Genomic DNA, 19830 nt, shown 5'->3' on the forward strand with positions numbered 1-19830 from the left:
CATGTGAAGCATTTTTGGGGGATGTGTGGCATGTGTGAAGCATGTTGGGGGGATGTGTGGCATGTGTGAAGCATGTTGGGGGGATGTGTGGCATGTGTGAAGCATGTTGGGGGGATGTGTGGAGCATGTTGGGGAATGTGTGGCACGTGTGAAGAATGTTGGGGGGATGTGTGGCATGTGTGAAGCATTTTTGGGGGATGTGTGGCATGTGTGAAGCATGTTGGGGGGATGTGTGGCATGTGTGAAGCATGTTGGGGGGGATGTGTGGCATGTGTGAAGATTGTTGGGGATGTGTGGCATGTGAGAAGCATGTTGGGGGGGATGTGTGGCATGTGTGAAGCATGTTGGGGGGATGTGTGGCATGTGTGGGAGGCATGTTGGGGGGATGTGTGGCATGTTTGAAGCATGTTGGGGGGATGTGTGGCATGTGTGAAGCATGTTGGGAGATGTGTGAAGCAGGTTGGGTGATGTGTGGCATGTGTAAAGCATGTTGGGGATGTCGGGCATGTGTGAAGCATGTTGGGGGATGTGTGAAGCATGTTGGGGATGTGTTGCATGTGAGAAGCATGTTGGGGGCGATGTGTGGGAGGCATGTTGGGGGATGTGTGGCATGTGTGGGAGGCATGTTGGGGGATGTGTGGCATGTGTGAAGCATGTTGGGGGGATGTGTGGAGCATGTTGAGGGGATGTGTGTAGCATGTTGGGGGGATGTGGGGGCATGTGTGGAGCATGTTGGGGGATCTGTGGAGCATGTTCGGGGGGTGGAGCATGTTGGGGGGATATGAGGCATGTGTGGAGCATGTTGGGGGGATGTGGGGACATTTTGGGGGGATGTGTGGAGACGTGTTGGGCATGTTGGGGGGGACGTGTGGAGGCGTGTTGGGGGGATATGAGGCATGTGTGGGGCATGTTGGGGGGGATGTGGAAGCGTGTTGGGCTTGATGGGGGGGATGTGTGGAGGCGTGTTGGGGGGATGTGTGGCATGTGTGAAGCATGTTGGGGGGACATGTGTGAAGCATGTTGGGGGGATGTGTGGCATGTGTGAAGCATGTTGGGGGGATGTGTGGCATGTGTGAAGCATGTTGGGGATGTGTAGCATGTGTGAAGCATGTTGGGGGATGTGTGGCATGTGTGAAGCATGTTGGGGGGATGTGTGGAGCATGTTGGGGAATGTGTGGCACGTGTGAAGCATGTTGTGGGATGTGTGGCATGTGTGAACCATGTTGGGGGGGATGTGGGGCATGTGTGAAGCATTTTGGGGGGATGTGTGGCATGTGTGAAGCATGTTGGGGGGATGTGTGGCATGTGTGAAGCATGTTTGGGATGTGTGGCATGTGTGAAGCATGTTGGGGGGATGTGTGAAGCATGTTGGGGGATGTGTGGCATGTGTGAAGCATGTTGGGGGATGTGTGGCATGTGTGAAGCATTTTGGGGGGATGTGTGGCATGTGTGGGAGGCATGTTGGGGGGATGTGTTGCATGTTTGAAGCATGTTGGGGGGATGTGTGTCATGTGTGAAGCATGTTGGGAGATGTGTGAAGCATGTTGGGTGATGTGTGGCATGTGTAAAGCATGTTGGGGGATGTCGGGCATGTGTGAAGCATGTTGGGGCATGTGTGAAGCATGTTGGGGGATGTGTGGCACGTGTGAAGCATGTTGGGGGGATGTGTTGAGCATGTTGGGGAATGTGTGGCACACAAGTTGGGGGGATGTGTGGCATGTGTGAAGCATTTTGGGGGGATGTGTGGCATGTGTGAAGCATGTTGGGGGGATGTGTGGCATGTGTGAAGCATGTTGGGGGGATGTGTGGCATGTGTGAAGCATGTTGGGGATGTGTAGCATGTGTGAAGCATGTTGGGGGATGTGTGGCATGTGTGAAGCATGTTGGGGGGATGTGTGGAGCATGTTGGGGAATGTGTGGCACGAGTGAAGCATGTTGTGGGATGTGTGGCATGTGTGAACCATGTTGGGGGGGATGTGGGGCATGTGTGAAGCATTTTGGGGGGATGTGTGGCATGTGTGAAGCATGTTGGGGGGATGTGTGGCATGTGTGAAGCATGTTTGGGATGTGTGGCATGTGTGAAGCATGTTGGGGGGATGTGTGAAGCATGTTGGGGGATGTGTGTCATGTGTGAAGCATGTTGGGGGATGTGTGGCATGTGTGAAGCATTTTGGGGGGATGTGTGGCATGTGTGGGAGGCATGTTGGGGGGATGTGTGGCATGTTTGAAGCATGTTGGGGGGATGTGTGTCATGTGTGAAGCATGTTGGGAGATGTGTGAAGCATGTTGGGTGATGTGTGGCATGTGTAAAGCATGTTGGGGGATGTCGGACATGTGTGAAGCATGTTGGGGATGTGTTGCATGTGAGAAGCATGTTGGGGGCGATGTGTGGCATGTGTGGGAGGCATGTTGGGGGATGTGTGGCATGTGTGAAGCAGGTTGGGTGATGTGTGGCATGTGTAAAGCATGTTGGGGATGTCGGGCATGTGTGAAGCATGTTGGGGGATGTGTGAAGCATGTTGGGGATGTGTTGCATGTGAGAAGCATGTTGGGGGCGATGTGTGGCATGTGTGGGAGGCATGTTGGGGGATGTGTGGCATGTGTGGGAGGCATGTTGGGGGATGTGTGGCATGTGTGAAGCATGTTGGGGGGATGTGTGGAGCATGTTGAGGGGATGTGTGTAGCATGTTGGGGGGATGTGGGGGCATGTGTGGAGCATGTTGGGGATCTGTGGAGCATGTTGGGGGATCTGTGGAGCATGTTCGGGGGGTGGAGCATGTTGGGGGGATATGAGGCATGTGTGGAGCATGTTGGGGGGATGTGGGGACATTTTGGGGGGATGTGTGACGTGTGGAGGCGTGTTGGGGGGATATGAGGCATGTGTGGGGCATGTTGGGGATGTGGAAGCGTGTTGGGCTTGTTGGGGGGGATGTGTGGAGGCGTGTTGGGGGGATGTGTGGCATGTGTGAAGCATGTTGGGGGGATGTGTGGCATGTGTGAAGCATGTTGGGGGATGTGTGGCATGTGTGAAGCATGTTGGGGGATGTGTGGCATGTGTGAAGCATGTTGGGGGCATATGTGGCATGTGTGAAGCATGTTGGGGGCATATGTGGCATGTGTGAAGCATGTTGGGGGGATGGGTGGCATGTGTGAAGCATGTTGGGGGATGTGTGAAGCATGTTGGGGGATGTGTGGCATGTGTGAAGCATGGTGGGGAATGTGTGGCATGTGTGAAGCATGTTGGGGGGATGTGTGGAGCATGTTGAGGGGATGTGTGTAGCATGTTGGGGGGATGTGGGGGCATGTGTGGAGCATGTTGGGGATCTGTGGAGCATGTTGGGGGATCTGTGGAGCATGTTGGGGGGGTGGAGCATGTTGGGGGGATATGAGGCATGTGTGGAGCATGTTGGGGGGATGTGGGGACATTTTGGGGGGATGTGTGGCATGTGAAGCATTTTTGGGGGATGTGTGGCATGTGTGAAGCATGTTGGGGGGATGTGTGGCATGTGTGAAGCATGTTGGGGGGATGTGTGGAGCATGTTGGGGAATGTGTGGCACGTGTGAAGAATGTTGGGGGGATGTGTGGCATGTGTGAAGCATTTTTGGGGGATGTGTGGCATGTGTGAAGCATGTTGGGGGGATGTGTGGCATGTGTGAAGCATGTTGGGGGGGATGTGTGGCATGTGTGAAGATTGTTGGGGATGTGTGGCATGTGAGAAGCATGTTGGGGGGATGTGTGGCATGTGTGAAGCATTTTTGGGGGATGTGTGGCATGTGTGAAGCATGTTGGGGGGATGTGTGGCATGTGTGAAGCATGTTGGGGGGGATGTGTGGCATGTGTGAAGATTGTTGGGGATGTGTGGCATGTGAGAAGCATGTTGGGGGGATGTGTGGCATGTGTGAAGCATGTTGGGGGGATGTGTGGCATGTGTGGGAGGCATGTTGGGGGGATGTGTGGCATGTTTGAAGCATGTTGGGGGGATGTGTGGCATGTGTGAAGCATGTTGGGAGATGTGTGAAGCAGGTTGGGTGATGTGTGGCATGTGTAAAGCATGTTGGGGATGTCGGGCATGTGTGAAGCATGTTGGGGGATGTGTGAAGCATGTTGGGGATGTGTTGCATGTGAGAAGCATGTTGGGGGCGATGTGTGGCATGTGTGGGAGGCATGTTGGGGGATGTGTGGCATGTGTGGGAGGCATGTTGGGGGATGTGTGGCATGTGTGAAGCATGTTGGGGGGATGTGTGGAGCATGTTGAGGGGATGTGTGTAGCATGTTGGGGGGATGTGGGGGCATGTGTGGAGCATGTTGGGGATCTGTGAAGCATGTTGGGGGATCTGTGGAGCATGTTCGGGGGGTGGAGCATGTTGGGGGGATATGAGGCATGTGTGGAGCATGTTGGGGGGATGTGGGGACATTTTGGGGGGATGTGTGGAGACGTGTTGGGCATGTTGGGGGGGACGTGTGGAGGCGTGTTGGGGGGATATGAGGCATGTGTGGGGCATGTTGGGGGGGATGTGGAAGCGTGTTGGGCTTGATGGGGGGGATGTGTGGAGGCGTGATGGGGGGATGTGTGGCATGTGTGAAGCATGTTGGGGGGACATGTGTGGCATGTGTGAAGCATGTTGGGGGGATGTGTGGCATGTGTGAAGCATTTTGGGGGGATGTGTGGCATGTGTGAAGAATGTTGGGGGATGTGTGGCATGTGTGAAGCATGTTGGGGGATGTGTGGCATGTGTGAAGCATGTTGGGGGCATATGTGGCATGTGTGAAGCATGTTGGGGGCATATGTGGCATGTGTGAAGCATGTTGGGGGGATGTGTGGCATGTGTGAAGCATGTTGGGGGGATGTGTGGAGCATGTTGAGGGGATGTGTGTAGCATGTTGGGGGCATGTGTGGAGCATGTTGGGGATCTGTGGAGCATGTTGGGGGATCTGTGGAGCATGTTCGGGGGGTGGAGCATGTTGGGGGGATATGAGGCATGTGTGGAGCATGTTGGGGGGATGTGGGGACATTTTGGGGGGATGTGTGGAGACATGTTGGGGGGGGACGTGTGGAGGCGTGTTGGGGGGATATGAGGCATGTGTGGGGCATGTTGGGGATGTGGAAGCGTGTTGGGCTTGTTGGGGGGGATGTGTGGAGGCGTGTTGGGGGGATGTGTGGCATGTGTGAAGCATGTTGGGGGGGATGTGTGGCATGTGTGAGGCATGTTGGGGGGATGTGTGGCATGTGTGAAGCATGTTGGGGGATGTGTGGCATGTGTGAAGCATGTTGGGGGCATATGTGGCATGTGTGAAGCATGTTGGGAGGATGGGTGGCATGTGTGAAGCATGTTGGGGGATGTGTGAAGCATGTTGGGGGATGTGTGGCATGTGTGAAGCATGGTGGGGAATGTGTGGCATGTGTGAAGCATGTTGGGGGGATGTGTGAAGCATGTTGGGGGGATGTGTGGAGCATGTTGAGGGGATGTGTGTAGCATGTTGGGGGGATGTGGGGGCATGTGTGGAGCATGTTGGGGATCTGTGGAGCATGTTGGGGGATCTGTGGAGCATGTTCGGGGGGTGGTACATGTTGGGGGGATATGAGGCATGTGTGGAGCATGTTGGGGGGATGTGGGGACATTTTGGGGGGATGTGTGGCATGTGAAGCATTTTTGGGGGATGTGTGGCATGTGTGAAGCATGTTGGGGGGATGTGTGGCATGTGTGAAGCATGTTGGGGGATGTGTGGCATGTGTGAAGCATGTTGGGGGGATGTGTGGAGCATGTTGGGGAATGTGTGGCACGTGTGAAGAATGTTGGGGGGATGTATGGCATGTGTGAAGCATTTTTGGGGGATGTGTGGCATGTGTGAAGCATGTTGGGGGGATGTGTGGCATGTGTGAAGCATGTTGGGGGGATGTGTGGCATGTGTGAAGATTGTTGGGGATGTGTGGCATGTGAGAAGCATGTTGGGGGGGATGTGTGGCATGTGTGAAGCATGTTGGGGGGATGTGTGGCATGTGTGGGAGGCATGTTGGGGGGATGTGTGGCATGTTTGAAGCATGTTGGGGGGATGTGTGGCATGTGTGAAGCATGTTGGGAGATGTGTGAAGCAGGTTGGGTGATGTGTGGCATGTGTAAAGCATGTTGGGGATGTCGGGCATGTGTGAAGCATGTTGGGGGATGTGTGAAGCATGTTGGGGATGTGTTGCATGTGAGAAGCATGTTGGGGGCGATGTGTGGGAGGCATGTTGGGGGATGTGTGGCATGTGTGGGAGGCATGTTGGGGGATGTGTGGCATGTGTGGGAGGCATGTTGGGGGATGTGTGGCATGTGTGGGAGGCATGTTGGGGGATGTGTGGCATGTGTGAAGCATGATGGGGGGATGTGTGGAGCATGTTGAGGGGATGTGTGTAGCATGTTGGGGGGATGTGGGGGCATGTGTGGAGCATGTTGGGGATCTGTGGAGCATGTTGGGGGATCTGTGGAGCATGTTCGGGGGGTGGAGCATGTTGGGGGGATATGAGGCATGTGTGGAGCATGTTGGGGGGATGTGGGGACATTTTGGGGGGATGTGTGGAGACGTGTTGGGCATGTTGGGGGGGACGTGTGGAGGCGTGTTGGGGGGATATGAGGCATGTGTGGGGCATGTTGGGGGGGATGTGGAAGCGTGTTGGGCTTGAAGGGGGGGATGTGTGGAGGCGTGTTGGGGGGATGTGTGGCATGTGTGAAGCATGTTGGGGGGACATGTGTGGCATGTGTGAAGCATGTTGGTGGGATGTGTGGCATGTGTGAAGCATGTTGGGGGGATGTGTGGCATGTGTGAAGCATGTTGGGGGATGTGTGGCATGTGTGAAGCATGTTGGGGGATGTGTGGCATGTGTGAAGCATGTTGGGGGCATATGTGGCATGTGTGAAGCATGTTGGGGGCATATGTGGCATGTGTGAAGCATGTTGGGGGGATGGGTGGCATGTGTGAAGCATGTTGGGGGATGTGTGGCATGTGTGAAGCATGTTGGGGGATGTGTGGCATGTGTGAAGCATTTTGGGGGGATGTGTGAAGCATGGTGGGGAATGTGTGGCATGTGTGAAGCATGTTGGGGGGATGTGTGGAGCATGTTGGGGAATGTGTGGTACGTGTGAAGCTTGTTGGGGGGATGTGTGGCATGTGAAGCATTTTTGGGGGATGTGTGGCATGTGTGAAGCATGTTGGGGGATGTGTGGCATGTGTGAAGCATGTTGGGGGGATGTGTGGAGCATGTTGGGGAATGTGTGGCACACATGTTGGGGGGATGTGTGGCATGTGTGAAGCATTTTTGGGGGATGTGTGGCATGTGTGAAGCATGTTGGGGGGATGTGTGGCATGTGTGAAGCATGTTGGGGGGATGTGTGGCATGTGTGAAGCCGTTTGGGGATGTGTAGCATGTGTGAAGCATGTTGGGGGATGTGTGGCATGTGTGAAGCATGTTGGGGGGATGTGTGGAGCATGTTGGGGAATGTGTGGCACGTGTGAAGCATGTTGTGGGATGTGTGGCATGTGTGAACCATGTTGGGGGGGATGTGGGGCATGTGTGAAGCATTTTGGGGGGATGTGTGGCATGTGTGAAGCATGTTGGGGGATGTGTGGCATGTGTGAAGCATGTTTGGGATGTGTGGCATGTGTGAAGCATGTTGGGGGGATGTGTGAAGCATGTTGGGGGATGTGTGAAGCATGTTGGGGGATGTGTGGCATGTGTGAAGCATTTTGGGGGGATGTGTGGCATGTGTGGGAGGCATGTTGGGGGGATGTGTTGCATGTTTGAAGCATGTTGGGGGGATGTGTGTCATGTGTGAAGCATGTTGGGAGATGTGTGAAGCATGTTGGGTGATGTGTGGCATGTGTAAAGCATGTTGGGGGATGTCGGGCATGTGTGAAGCATGTTGGGGCATGTGTGAAGCATGTTGGGGGATGTGTGGCATGTGTGAAGCATGTTGGGGGGATGTGTGGAGCATGTTGGGGAATGTGTGGCACACAAGTTGGGGGGATGTGTGGCATGTGTGAAGCATTTTGGGGGGATGTGTGGCATGTGTGAAGCATGTTGGGGGGATGTGTGGCATGTGTGAAGCATGTTGGGGGATGTGTGGCATGTGTGAAGCATGTTGGGGATGTGTAGCATGTGTGAAGCATGTTGGGGGATGTGTGGCATGTGTGAAGCATGTTGGGGGGATGTGTGGAGCATGTTGGGGAATGTGTGGCACGTGTGAAGCATGTTGTGGGATGTGTGGCATGTGTGAACCATGTTGGGGGGGATGTGGGGCATGTGTGAAGCATTTTGGGGGGATGTGTGGCATGTGTGAAGCATGTTGGGGGGATGTGTGGCATGTGTGAAGCATGTTTGGGATGTGTGGCATGTGTGAAGCATGTTGGGGGGATGTGTGAAGCATGTTGGGGGATGGGTGTCATGTGTGAAGCATGTTGGGGGATGTGTGGCATGTGTGAAGCATTTTGGGGGGATGTGTGGCATGTGTGGGAGGCATGTTGGGGGGATGTGTGGCATGTTTGAAGCATGTTGGGGGGATGTGTCATGTGTGAAGCATGTTGGGAGATGTGTGAAGCATGTTGGGTGATGTGTGGCATGTGTAAAGCATGTTGGGGGATGTCGGACATGTGTGAAGCATGTTGGGGATGTGTTGCATGTGAGAAGCATGTTGGGGGCGATGTGTGGCATGTGTGGGAGGCATGTTGGGGGATGTGTGGCATGTGTGGGAGGCATGTTGGGGGATGTGTGAAGCATGTTGGGGGATGTGTGGCATGTGTGAAGCATGTTGGGGGGATGTGTGGAGCATGTTGGGGAATGTGTGGCACGTGTGAAGCATGTTGGGGGGATGTGTGGCATGTGTGAAGCATTTTTGGGGGATGTGTGGCATGTGTGAACCATGTTGGGGGATGTGGGGCATGTGTGAAGCATTTTGGGGGGATGTGTGAAGCATGTTGGGGATGTGTGGCATGTGAGAAGCATGTTGGGGGGATGTGTGGCATGTGTGAAGCATGTTGGGGGGGATGTGTGGCATGTGTGAAGCATGTTGGGGGGATGTGTGGCATGTGTGGGAGGCATGTTGGGGGGATGTGTGGCATGTGTGAAGCATGTTGGGAGATGTGTGCAGCATGTTGGGTGATGTGTGGCATGTGTAAAGTATGTTGGGGGATGTCAGGCATGTGTGAAGCATGTTGGGGATGTGTGGCATGTGAGAAGCATGTTGGGGGCGATGTGTGGGAGGTATGTTGGGGGATGTGTGGCATGTGTGGGAGGCATGTTGGGGGATGTGTGGCATGTGCGAAGCATGTTGGGGGGATGTGTGGAGCATGTGTAGCATGTTGGGGGCATGTGTGGAGCATGTTGGGGATCTGTGGAGCATGTTCGTGGGGTGGAGCATGTTGGGGGGATATGAGGCATGTGTGGAGCATGTTGGGGGGATGTGGGGGCATTTTGGGTGGATGTGTGGAGACGTGTTGGGCATGTTGGGGGGGGATGTGTGGAGGCGTGTTGGGGGGATATGAGGCATGTGTGGGGCATGTTGGGGGGGCATGTGTGGCATGTGTGAAGCATGTTGAGGGCATGTGTGGCATGTGTGAAGCATGTTGGGGGGATGTGTGGCATGTGTGAAGCATGTTGGGGGATGTGTGGCATGTGTGAAGCATGTTGGGGGAATATGTGGCATGTGTGAAGCATGTTGGGGGCATATGTGGCATGTGTGAAGCATGTTGGGGGGATGGGTGGCATGTGTGAAGCATGTTGGGGGATGTGTGGCATGTGTGAAGCATGTTGGGGGGATGTGTGGAGCATGTTGGGAGATGTGTGAAGCATGTTGGGAGATGTGTGCAGCATGTTGGGTGATGTGTGGCATGTGTAAAGCATGTTGGGGGATGTCGGGCATGTGTGAAGCATGTTGGGGGATGTGTGAAGCATGTTGGGGATGTGTGGCATGTGAGAAGCATGTTGGGGGCGATGTGTGGCATGTGTGGGAGGCATGTTGGGGGATGTGTGGCATGTGTAAAGCATGTTGGGGGATGTCGGGCATGTGTGAAGCATGTTGGGGCATGTGTGAAGCATGTTGGGGGATGTGTGGCATGTGTGAAGCATGTTGGGGGGATGTGTGGAGCATGTTGGGGAATGTGTGGCACACAAGTTGGGGGGATGTGTGGCATGTGTGAAGCATTTTGGGGGGATGTGTGGCATGTGTGAAGCATGTTGGGGGGATGTGTGGCATGTGTGAAGCATGTTGGGGGGATGTGTGGCATGTGTGAAGCATGTTGGGGATGTGTAGCATGTGTGAAGCATGTTGGGGGATGTGTGGCATGTGTGAAGCATGTTGGGGGGATGTGTGGAGCATGTTGGGGAATGTGTGGCACGTGTGAAGCATGTTGTGGGATGTGTGGCATGTGTGAACCATGTTGGGGGGGATGTGGGGCATGTGTGAAGCATTTTGGGGGGATGTGTGGCATGTGTGAAGCATGTTGGGGGGATGTGTGGCATGTGTGAAGCATGTTTGGGATGTGTGGCATGTGTGAAGCATGTTGGGGGGATGTGTGAAGCATGTTGGGGGATGGGTGTCATGTGTGAAGCATGTTGGGGGATGTGTGGCATGTGTGAAGCATTTTGGGGGGATGTGTGGCATGTGTGGGAGGCATGTTGGGGGGATGTGTGGCATGTTTGAAGCATGTTGGGGGGATGTGTCATGTGTGAAGCATGTTGGGAGATGTGTGAAGCATGTTGGGTGATGTGTGGCATGTGTAAAGCATGTTGGGGGATGTCGGACATGTGTGAAGCATGTTGGGGATGTGTTGCATGTGAGAAGCATGTTGGGGGCGATGTGTGGCATGTGTGGGAGGCATGTTGGGGGATGTGTGGCATGTGTGGGAGGCATGTTGGGGGATGTGTGAAGCATGTTGGGGGATGTGTGGCATGTGTGAAGCATGTTGGGGGGATGTGTGGAGCATGTTGGGGAATGTGTGGCACGTGTGAAGCATGTTGGGGGGATGTGTGGCATGTGTGAAGCATTTTTGGGGGATGTGTGGCATGTGTGAACCATGTTGGGGGATGTGGGGCATGTGTGAAGCATTTTGGGGGGATGTGTGAAGCATGTTGGGGATGTGTGGCATGTGAGAAGCATGTTGGGGGGATGTGTGGCATGTGTGAAGCATGTTGGGGGGGATGTGTGGCATGTGTGAAGCATGTTGGGGGGATGTGTGGCATGTGTGGGAGGCATGTTGGGGGGATGTGTGGCATGTGTGAAGCATGTTGGGAGATGTGTGCAGCATGTTGGGTGATGTGTGGCATGTGTAAAGTATGTTGGGGGATGTCAGGCATGTGTGAAGCATGTTGGGGATGTGTGGCATGTGAGAAGCATGTTGGGGGCGATGTGTGGGAGGTATGTTGGGGGATGTGTGGCATGTGTGGGAGGCATGTTGGGGGATGTGTGGCATGTGCGAAGCATGTTGGGGGGATGTGTGGAGCATGTTGGGGGGATGTGTGGAGCATGTGTAGCATGTTGGGGGCATGTGTGGAGCATGTTGGGGATCTGTGGAGCATGTTCGTGGGGTGGAGCATGTTGGGGGGATATGAGGCATGTGTGGAGCATGTTGGGGGGATGTGGGGGCATTTTGGGTGGATGTGTGGAGACGTGTTGGGCATGTTGGGGGGGGATGTGTGGAGGCGTGTTGGGGGGATATGAGGCATGTGTGGGGCATGTTGGGGGGGCATGTGTGGCATGTGTGAAGCATGTTGAGGGCATGTGTGGCATGTGTGAAGCATGTTGGGGGGATGTGTGGCATGTGTGAAGCATGTTGGGGGATGTGTGGCATGTGTGAAGCATGTTGGGGGAATATGTGGCATGTGTGAAGCATGTTGGGGGCATATGTGGCATGTGTGAAGCATGTTGGGGGGATGGGTGGCATGTGTGAAGCATGTTGGGGGATGTGTGGAGCATGTTGGGAGATGTGTGAAGCATGTTGGGAGATGTGTGCAGCATGTTGGGTGATGTGTGGCATGTGTAAAGCATGTTGGGCGATGTCGGGCATGTGTGAAGCATGTTGGGGGATGTGTGAAGCATGTTGGGGATGTGTGGCATGTGAGAAGCATGTTGGGGGCGATGTGTGGCATGTGTGGGAGGCATGTTGGGGGATGTGTGGCATGTGTGGGAGGCATGTTGGGGGATGTGTGGCATGTGTGAAGCATGTTGGGGGATGTGTGGAGCATGTTGAGGGGATGTGTGGAGCATGTTGGGGGGATGTGGGGGCATGTGTAGAGCATGTTGGGGGCATGTGTGGAGCATGTTGGGGATCTGTGGAGCATGTTCGGGGGGTGGAGCATGTTGGGGGGATATGAGGCATGTGTGGAGAATGTTGGGGGGATGTGGGGGCATTTTGGGTGGATGTGTGGAGACGTGTTGGGTATGTTGGGGGGGGATGTGTGGAGGCGTGTTGCGGGGATATGAGGCATGTGAGGGGCATGTTGGGGGGGATGTGTGGAAGCGTGTTGGGTTTGTTGGGGGGGATGTGTGGAGGCGTGTTGGGGGGATGTGTGGCATGTGTGAAGCATGTTGGGTGGGCATGTGTGGCATGTGTGAAGCATGTTGGGGGGATGTGTGGCATGTGTGAAGCATGTTGGGGGATGTGTGGCATGTGTGAAGCATGTTGGGGGAATATGTGGCATGTGTGAAGCATGTTGGGGGTATATGTGGCATGTGTGAAGCATGTTGGGGGGATGGGTGGCATGTGTGTGGCATGTGTGAAGTATGTTGGGGAATGTGTGGCACGTGTGAAGCATGTTGGGGGATGTGTGGCATGTGTGAACCATGTTGGGGGGGATTTGGGGCATGTGTGAAGCATTTTGGGGGGATATGTGGCATGTGTGAAGCATGTTGGGGGGATGTGTGGCATGTGTGAAGCATGTTTGGGATGTGTGGCATGTGTGAAGCATGTTGGGGTGATGTGTGAAGCATGTTGGGGATGTGTGGCATGTGAGAAGCATGTTGGGGGGGATGGGGGGGATGTGTGAAGCATGTTGGGGGGATTTGTGGCATGTGTGGGAGGCATGTTGGGGGGGATGTGTGGCATGTGTGAAGCATGTTGGGAGATGTGTGAAGCATGTTGCGTGATGTGTGGCATGTGTAAAGCATGTTGGGGGATGTCGGGCATGTGTGAAGCATGTTGTGGCATGTGAGAAGCATGTTGGGGGGGATGTGTGGCATGTGTGAAGCATGTTGGGGGGATTTGTGGCATGTGTGGGAGGCATGTTGGGGGGGATGTGTGGCATGTGTGAAGCATGTTGGGAGATGTGTGAAGCATGTTGGGTGATGTGTGGCATGTGTAAAGCATGTTGGGGGATGTCGGGCATGTGTGAAGCATGTTGGGGGATGTGTGAAGCATGTTGGGGATGTGATGCATGTGAGAAGCATGTTGAGGGCGATGTGTGGCATGTGTGGGAGGCATGTTGGGGGATGTGTGGCATGTGTGGGAGTCATGTTGGGGGATGTGTGGCATGTGTGAAGCATGTTGGGGGATCTGTGGAGCATGTTGAGGGGATGTGTGGAGCATGTGTAGAGCATTTTGGGGGCATGTGTGGAGCATGCTGGGGATCTGTGGAGCATGTTGGGGGAATCTGTGGAGCATGTTCGGGGGGCGGAGCATGTTGGGGGGATATGAGGCATGTGTGAAGCATGTTGGGGGGATGTGTGGCATGTGTGAAGCATTTTGGGGGGATGTGTGGCATGTGTGAAGCATGGTGGGGAATGTGTGAAGCATGATGGGGGATGTGTGGCATGTGTGAAGCATGTTGGGGGGATGTGTGGAGCATGTTGGGGAATGTGTGGCACGTGTGAAGCATGTTGGGGGGATGTGTGGCATGTGTGAAGCATTTTTGGGGGATGTGTGGCATGTGTGAACCATGTTGGGGGATGTGGGGCATGTGTGAAGCATTTTGGGGGGATGGGTGGCATGTGTGAAGCATGTTGGGGGGATGTGTGGCATTAGTGAAGCATGTTGGGGGGATGTGTGGCATGTGTGAAGCATGTTTGGGATGTGTGGCATGTGTGATGCATGTTGGGGGGATGTGTGAAGCATGTTGGGGATGTGTGGCATGTGAGAAGCATGTTGGGGGGGATGTGTGGCATGTGTGAAGCATGTTGGGGGGGATGTGTGGCATGTGTGAAGCATGTTGGGGGGATGTGTGGCATGTGTGGGAGGCATGTTGGGGGGATGTGTGGCATGTGTGAAGCATGTTGGGAGATGTGTGCAGCATGTTGGGTGATGTGTGGCATGTGTAAAGCATGTTGGGGGATGTCGGGCATGTGTGAAGCATGTTGGGGGATGTGTGAAGCATGTTGGGGATGTGTGGCATGTGAGAAGCATGTTGGGGGCGATGTGTGGCATGTGTGGGAGGCATGTTGGGGAATGTGTGGCATGTGTGGGAGGCATGTTGGGGTATGTGTGGCATGTGTGAAGCATGTTGAGGGGATGTGTGGAGCATGTTGGGGGGATGTGGGGGCATGTGTAGAGCATATTGGGGGCATGTGTGGAGCATGTTGGGGATCTGTGGAGCATGTTCGGGGGGTGGAGCATGTTGGGGGGATGAGGCATGTGTGGAGCATGTTGGGGGGATGTGGGGGCATTTTGGGTGGATGTGTGGAGACGTGTTGGGGGGATATGAGGCATGTGTGGGGCATGTTGGGGGGGATGTGTGGAGGCGTGTTGGGGGATGTGTGGCATGTGTGAAGCATGTTGGGGAGGCATGTGTGAAGCATGTTGAGGATATGTGTGGCATGTGTGAAGCATGTTGGGGGGATGTGTGGCATGTGTGAAGCATGTTGGGGGATGTGTGGCATGTGTGAAGCATGTTGGGGGCATATGTGGCATGTGTGAAGCATGTTGGGGGCATATGTGGCATGTGTGAAGCATGTTGGGGGGATGGGTGGCATGTGTGAAGCATGTTGGGGGATGTGTGGCATGTGTGAAGCATTTTGGGGGGATGTGTGGCATGTGTGAAGCATGGTGGGGAATGTGTGGCATGTGTGAAGCATGTTGGGGGGATGTGTGGAGCATGTTGGGGAATGTGTGGCACGTGTGAAGCATGTTGGGGGGATGTGTGGCATGTGTGAAGCATTTTTGGGGGATGTGTGGCATGTGTGACGCATGTTGGGGGGATGTGTGGCATGTGTGAAGCATGTTGGGGGATGTGTGGCATGTGTGAAGCATGTTGGGGGGATGTGTGGAGCATGTTGGGGGGATGTGTGGCATGTGTGAAGCATGTTGGGGGGATGTGTGGCATGTGTGAAGCATGTTGGGGATGTGTGGCATGTGTGAAGCATGTTTGGGGGATGTGTGGTATGTGTGAAGCATGTTGGGGGAAGTGGGGCATGTGTGAAGCATGTTGGGGGATGTGTGAAGAATGTTGGGGATGTGTGGCATGTGTGAAGCATGTTGGGGGGATGTGTGGCATGTGTGAAGCATGTTGGGGGATCTGTGGAGCATGTTGAGGGGATGTGTGGAGCATGTTGGGGGGATGTGGGGGCATGTGTAGAGCATGTTGGGGGCATGTGTGGAGCATGTTGGGGATCTGTGGAGCATGTTGGGGGATCTGTGGAGCATGTTCGGGGGGTGGAGCATGTTGGGGGGATATGAGGCATGTGTGAAGCAAGTTGGGGGATGTGTGGCATGTTTGAAGCATGTTGGGGGGATGTGTGGCATGTGTGAAGCATTTTGGGGGGATGTGTGGCATGTGTGAAGCATGGTGGGGAATGTGTGAAGCATGTTGGGGGATGTGTGGCATGTGTGAAGCATGTTGGGGGGATGTGTGGAGCATGTTGGGGAATGTGTGGCACGTGTGAAGCATGTTGGGTGGATGTGTGGCATGTGTGAAGCAGTTTTGGGGGATGTGTGGCATGTGTGAACCATGTTGGGGGATGTGGGATATGTGTGAAGCATTTTGGGGGGATGTGTGGCATGTGTGAAGCATGTTGGGGGGATGTGTGGCATTAGTGAAGCATGTTGGGGGGATGTGTGGCATGTGTGAAGCATGTTTGGGATGTGTGGCATGTGTGAAGCATGTTGGGGGGATGTGTGAAGCATGTTGGGGATGTGTGGCATGTGAGAAGCATGTTGGGGGGGATGTGTGGTATGTGTGAAGCATGTTGGGGGGGATGTGTGGCATGTGTGAAGCATGTTGGGGGGATGTGTGGCATGTGTGGGAGGCATGTTGGGGGGATGTGTGGCATGTGTGAAGCATGTTGGGAGATGTGTGCAGCATGTTGGGTGATGTGTGGCATGTGTAAAGCATGTTGGGGGATGTCGGGCATGTGTGAAGCATGTTGGGGGATGTGTGAAGCATGTTGGGGATGTGTGGCATGTGAGAAGCATGTTGGGGGCGATGTGTGGCATGTGTGGGAGGCATGTTGGGGGATGTGTGGCATGTGTGGGAGGCATGTTGGGGGATGTGTGGCATGTGTGAAGCATGTTGGGGGGATGTGTGGAGCATGTTGAGGGGATGTGTGGAGCATGTTGGGGGGATGTGGGGGCATGTGTAGAGCATGTTGGGGATCTGTGGAGCATGTTCGGGGGGTGGAGCATGTTGGGGGGATATGAGGCATGTGTGGAGCATGTTGGGGGGATGTGGGGGCATTTTGGGTGGATGTGTGGAGACGTGTTGGGCATGTTGGGAGGGGATGTGTGGAGGCGTGTTGGGGGGATATGAGGCATGTGTGGGGCATGTTGGGGGGGATGTGTGGAAGCGTGTTGGGCTTGTTGGGGGGGATGTGTGGAGGCGTGTTGGGGGAAGTGTGGCATGTGTGAAGCATGTTGGGGGGGCATGTGTGGCATGTGTGAAGCATGTTGAGGGCATGTGTGAAGCATGTTGGGGGGATGTGTGGCATGTGTGAAGAATGTTGGGGGATGTGTGGCATGTGTGAAGCATGTTGGGGGCATATGTGGCATGTGTGAAGCATGTTGGGGGCATATGTGGCATGTGTGAAGCATGTTGGGGGGATGGGTGGCATGTGTGAAGCATGTTGGAGGATGTGTGGCATGTGTGAAGCATTTTGGGGGGATGTGTGGCATGTGTGAAGCATGCTGGGGAATGTGTGGCATGTGTGAAGCATGTTGGGGGGATGTGTGGCATGTGTGAAGCATTTTTGGGGGATGTGTGGCATGTGTGAAGCATGTTGGGGGGATGTGTGGCATGTGTGAAGCATGTTGGGGGATGTGTGGCATGTGTGAAGCATGTTGGGGGGATGTGTGGAGCATGTTGGGGAATGTGTGGCACGTGTGAAGCATGTTGGGGGGATGTGTGGCATGTGTGAAGCATTTTTGGGGGATGTGTGGCATGTGTGAACCATGTTGGGGGGATGTGTGGCATGTGTGAAGCATGTTGGGGGGATATGTGGCATGTGTGAAGCATGTTGGGGATGTGTGGCATGTGTGAAGCATGTTTGGGGGATGTGTGGCATGTGTGAAGCATGTTGGGGGATGTGGGGCATGTGTGAAGCATGTTGGGGGATGTGTGAAGAATGTTGGGGATGTGTGGCATGTGTGAAGCATGTTGGGGGGATGTGTGGCATGTGTGAAGCATGTTGGGGGGATGTGTGGCATGTGTGAAGCATGTTGGGGGGATGTGTGGCATGTTTGAAGCAAGTTGGGGGATGTGTGGCATGTATGAAGCATGTTGGGGGATGTGTGGCATGTGTGAAGCATGTTGGGGGATGTGTGGCATGTGTGAAGCATGTTGGGAGATGTGTGAAGCATGTTGGGTGATGTGTGGCATGTGTAAAGCATGTTGGGGGATGTCGGGCACGTGTGAAGCATGTTGGGGGATGTGTGAAGCATGTTGGGGATGTGTGAAGCATGTTGGGGGGGATGTGTGGCATTTGTGAAGCATGTTGGGGTGATGTTTGGCATGTGTGATGCATGTTGGGGGATGTGTGGCATGTGTGAAGCATGTTGGGGGGATGTGTGGAGCATGTTGGGGGATGTGTTGCATGTGTGGAGCATGTTGTGGGGATGTGTGGAGCATGTTGGGGGGATGTGGAGGCATGTGTAGAGCATGTTGGGGGCATGTGTGAAGCATGTTGGGGGGATGTGTGGAGCATGTTGGGGGGATGTGTGGAGCATGTTGGGGGGATGTGGGGGCATGTGTGGAGGATGTTGGGGGGATCTGTGGAGCATGTTGGGGGATCTGTGGAGCATGTTGGGGGGATGTGGGTCATGTGTGAAGCATGTTGGGGGGGATTTGGGGGAATGTTGGGGGGATGTGTGGAGCATGTTGGGGGGATGTGTGGCATGTGTGGGGCATGTGTGGAGCATGTTGGGGGGATGTGGGGGCATGTGTGGAGCATGTTGGAGGCATGTATGGAGCATGTTGGGGGGGATCTGTGGAGCATGTTGGGGGATCTGTGGAGCATGTTGGGGGGATGTGGGTCATGTGTGAAGTATGTTGGGGGGATGTGGGGGTATGTTGGGGGGAATGTGTGGCTTGTATGAAGCATGTTGGGGGCATGTGTGAAGCATGATGGGGGAAGGGGCATGTGTGAAGCATGTTGATCCCCCCCAACATGCTTCAGACATGTGAAGCATGTTGGGGCGGGTGTGTGGAGCATGTTGGAGGGATGTGTGAAGCATGTTGCTGTAGGGCCGCACACGCGTGTAGTATGTCGGCTGCCCATCATATGACATTCCTGTGCATAGACATAGGGTCAGAGGTGTACGCAATGTCTAACTGAGCAGACGCAAACTAACCTGGAAATCCCAACGGCCCATGCGTTACCCTGTGTGCGCAGACATGCGCTGTTGCGTTCGAGACAGCTGTGGTGAGGTGGCCTGAAGAGAACGTGTGGACGTATTATGGGAGTGTCGCGGGCGTGTCAGTGATAATGTGATGAGGCGCGGATAACGCAGTGGTCAGAACTACTGGCGGCTGCACGCACCTCTGAATCTGGCAGAGTATGAAGCTGGTCACACACAAAGCGATGTTCACATGATCAGCCCATGAGTACGATTTGTGTACGATTTGTGTACGATTTCCCTTGAATCTCTCCCCGGCAGCTCAGCACACGATTTGGTGTCCAATCTTCATACGATCTCTCCTGCAGTCAGACTGTCACAGTGCATCGCGTCCTAGATTGGCAGATCTGACGATGCGATGTGCGACCAGCGGGGACTCACGATTTACTCAGGATTTGCCCATATTTTACACGACCTGTCGTTCCAATGTGTCGGAATCGGCGAGATCGGGTAAAATATCGCCGTGCGTGTGGCCAGCTTGAGACATAAAAGACGAATCGTGTCTGCTCACCTGTGAACATCCTGGTGACGGACTTGTTCACCCTCCGCGCAGAGCACACAAGCAGCAGCCACGGGGGCAGGCGCTCACAGTGATTGGCCAGCAGCTCCGCAATGGTGCATCTGGACTCCGCATCGGAGCTGTCTGAGCGACAACAGCAGCACATCTCATCCACCGAGTCCACGAGCAGCAGCAGGTTCTGAGAGGGCGGAGGCAGAGCCTCCAGGGGCGACACGATCACCCTGCAAAAAGCCAGCCGTCACCACTTATTACATATACATGGTTATTATAGATACACTGCAGAGTATAGCGGTCAGGTTATTATAGATACACTGCAGAGTATAGCGGTCAGGTTATTATAGATACACTGCAGAGTATAGGGGCCGGTTATTATAGATACACTGCAGAGTATAGTGGTCAGGTTATTGTAGATACACTGCAGAGTATAGTGGTCAGGTTATTATAGATACACTGCAGAGTATAGGGGCCGGTTATTATAGATACACTGCAGAGTATAGCGGTCAGGTTATTATAGGTTATTATA

General features: G+C 54.5%; 1 protein-coding gene across 1 annotated transcript in view; it reads right to left on the reverse strand.

Moving 5' to 3' along the window:
* LOC148442087 (uncharacterized) overlaps nt 1–19533 on the reverse strand; it is a gene marked incomplete at its 5' end in the record, with an annotated part of 43677 nt that extends 24144 nt beyond the window's left edge. The window contains one exon of the mRNA XM_088464268.1: nt 19299–19533. Coding sequence (XP_088320394.1) covers nt 19299–19533 — 235 coding nt within the window. The remainder of the gene's footprint in view (nt 1–19298) is intronic.
* Between the last annotated feature and the right edge of the window lie 297 nt (nt 19534–19830).

Source organism: Taudactylus pleione, unplaced genomic scaffold, assembly GCF_031769625.1.
Source record: "Taudactylus pleione unplaced genomic scaffold, aTauple2 ptg001625l, whole genome shotgun sequence".
In the NCBI taxonomy this organism is placed as follows: Eukaryota; Metazoa; Chordata; class Amphibia; order Anura; family Myobatrachidae; genus Taudactylus; species Taudactylus pleione.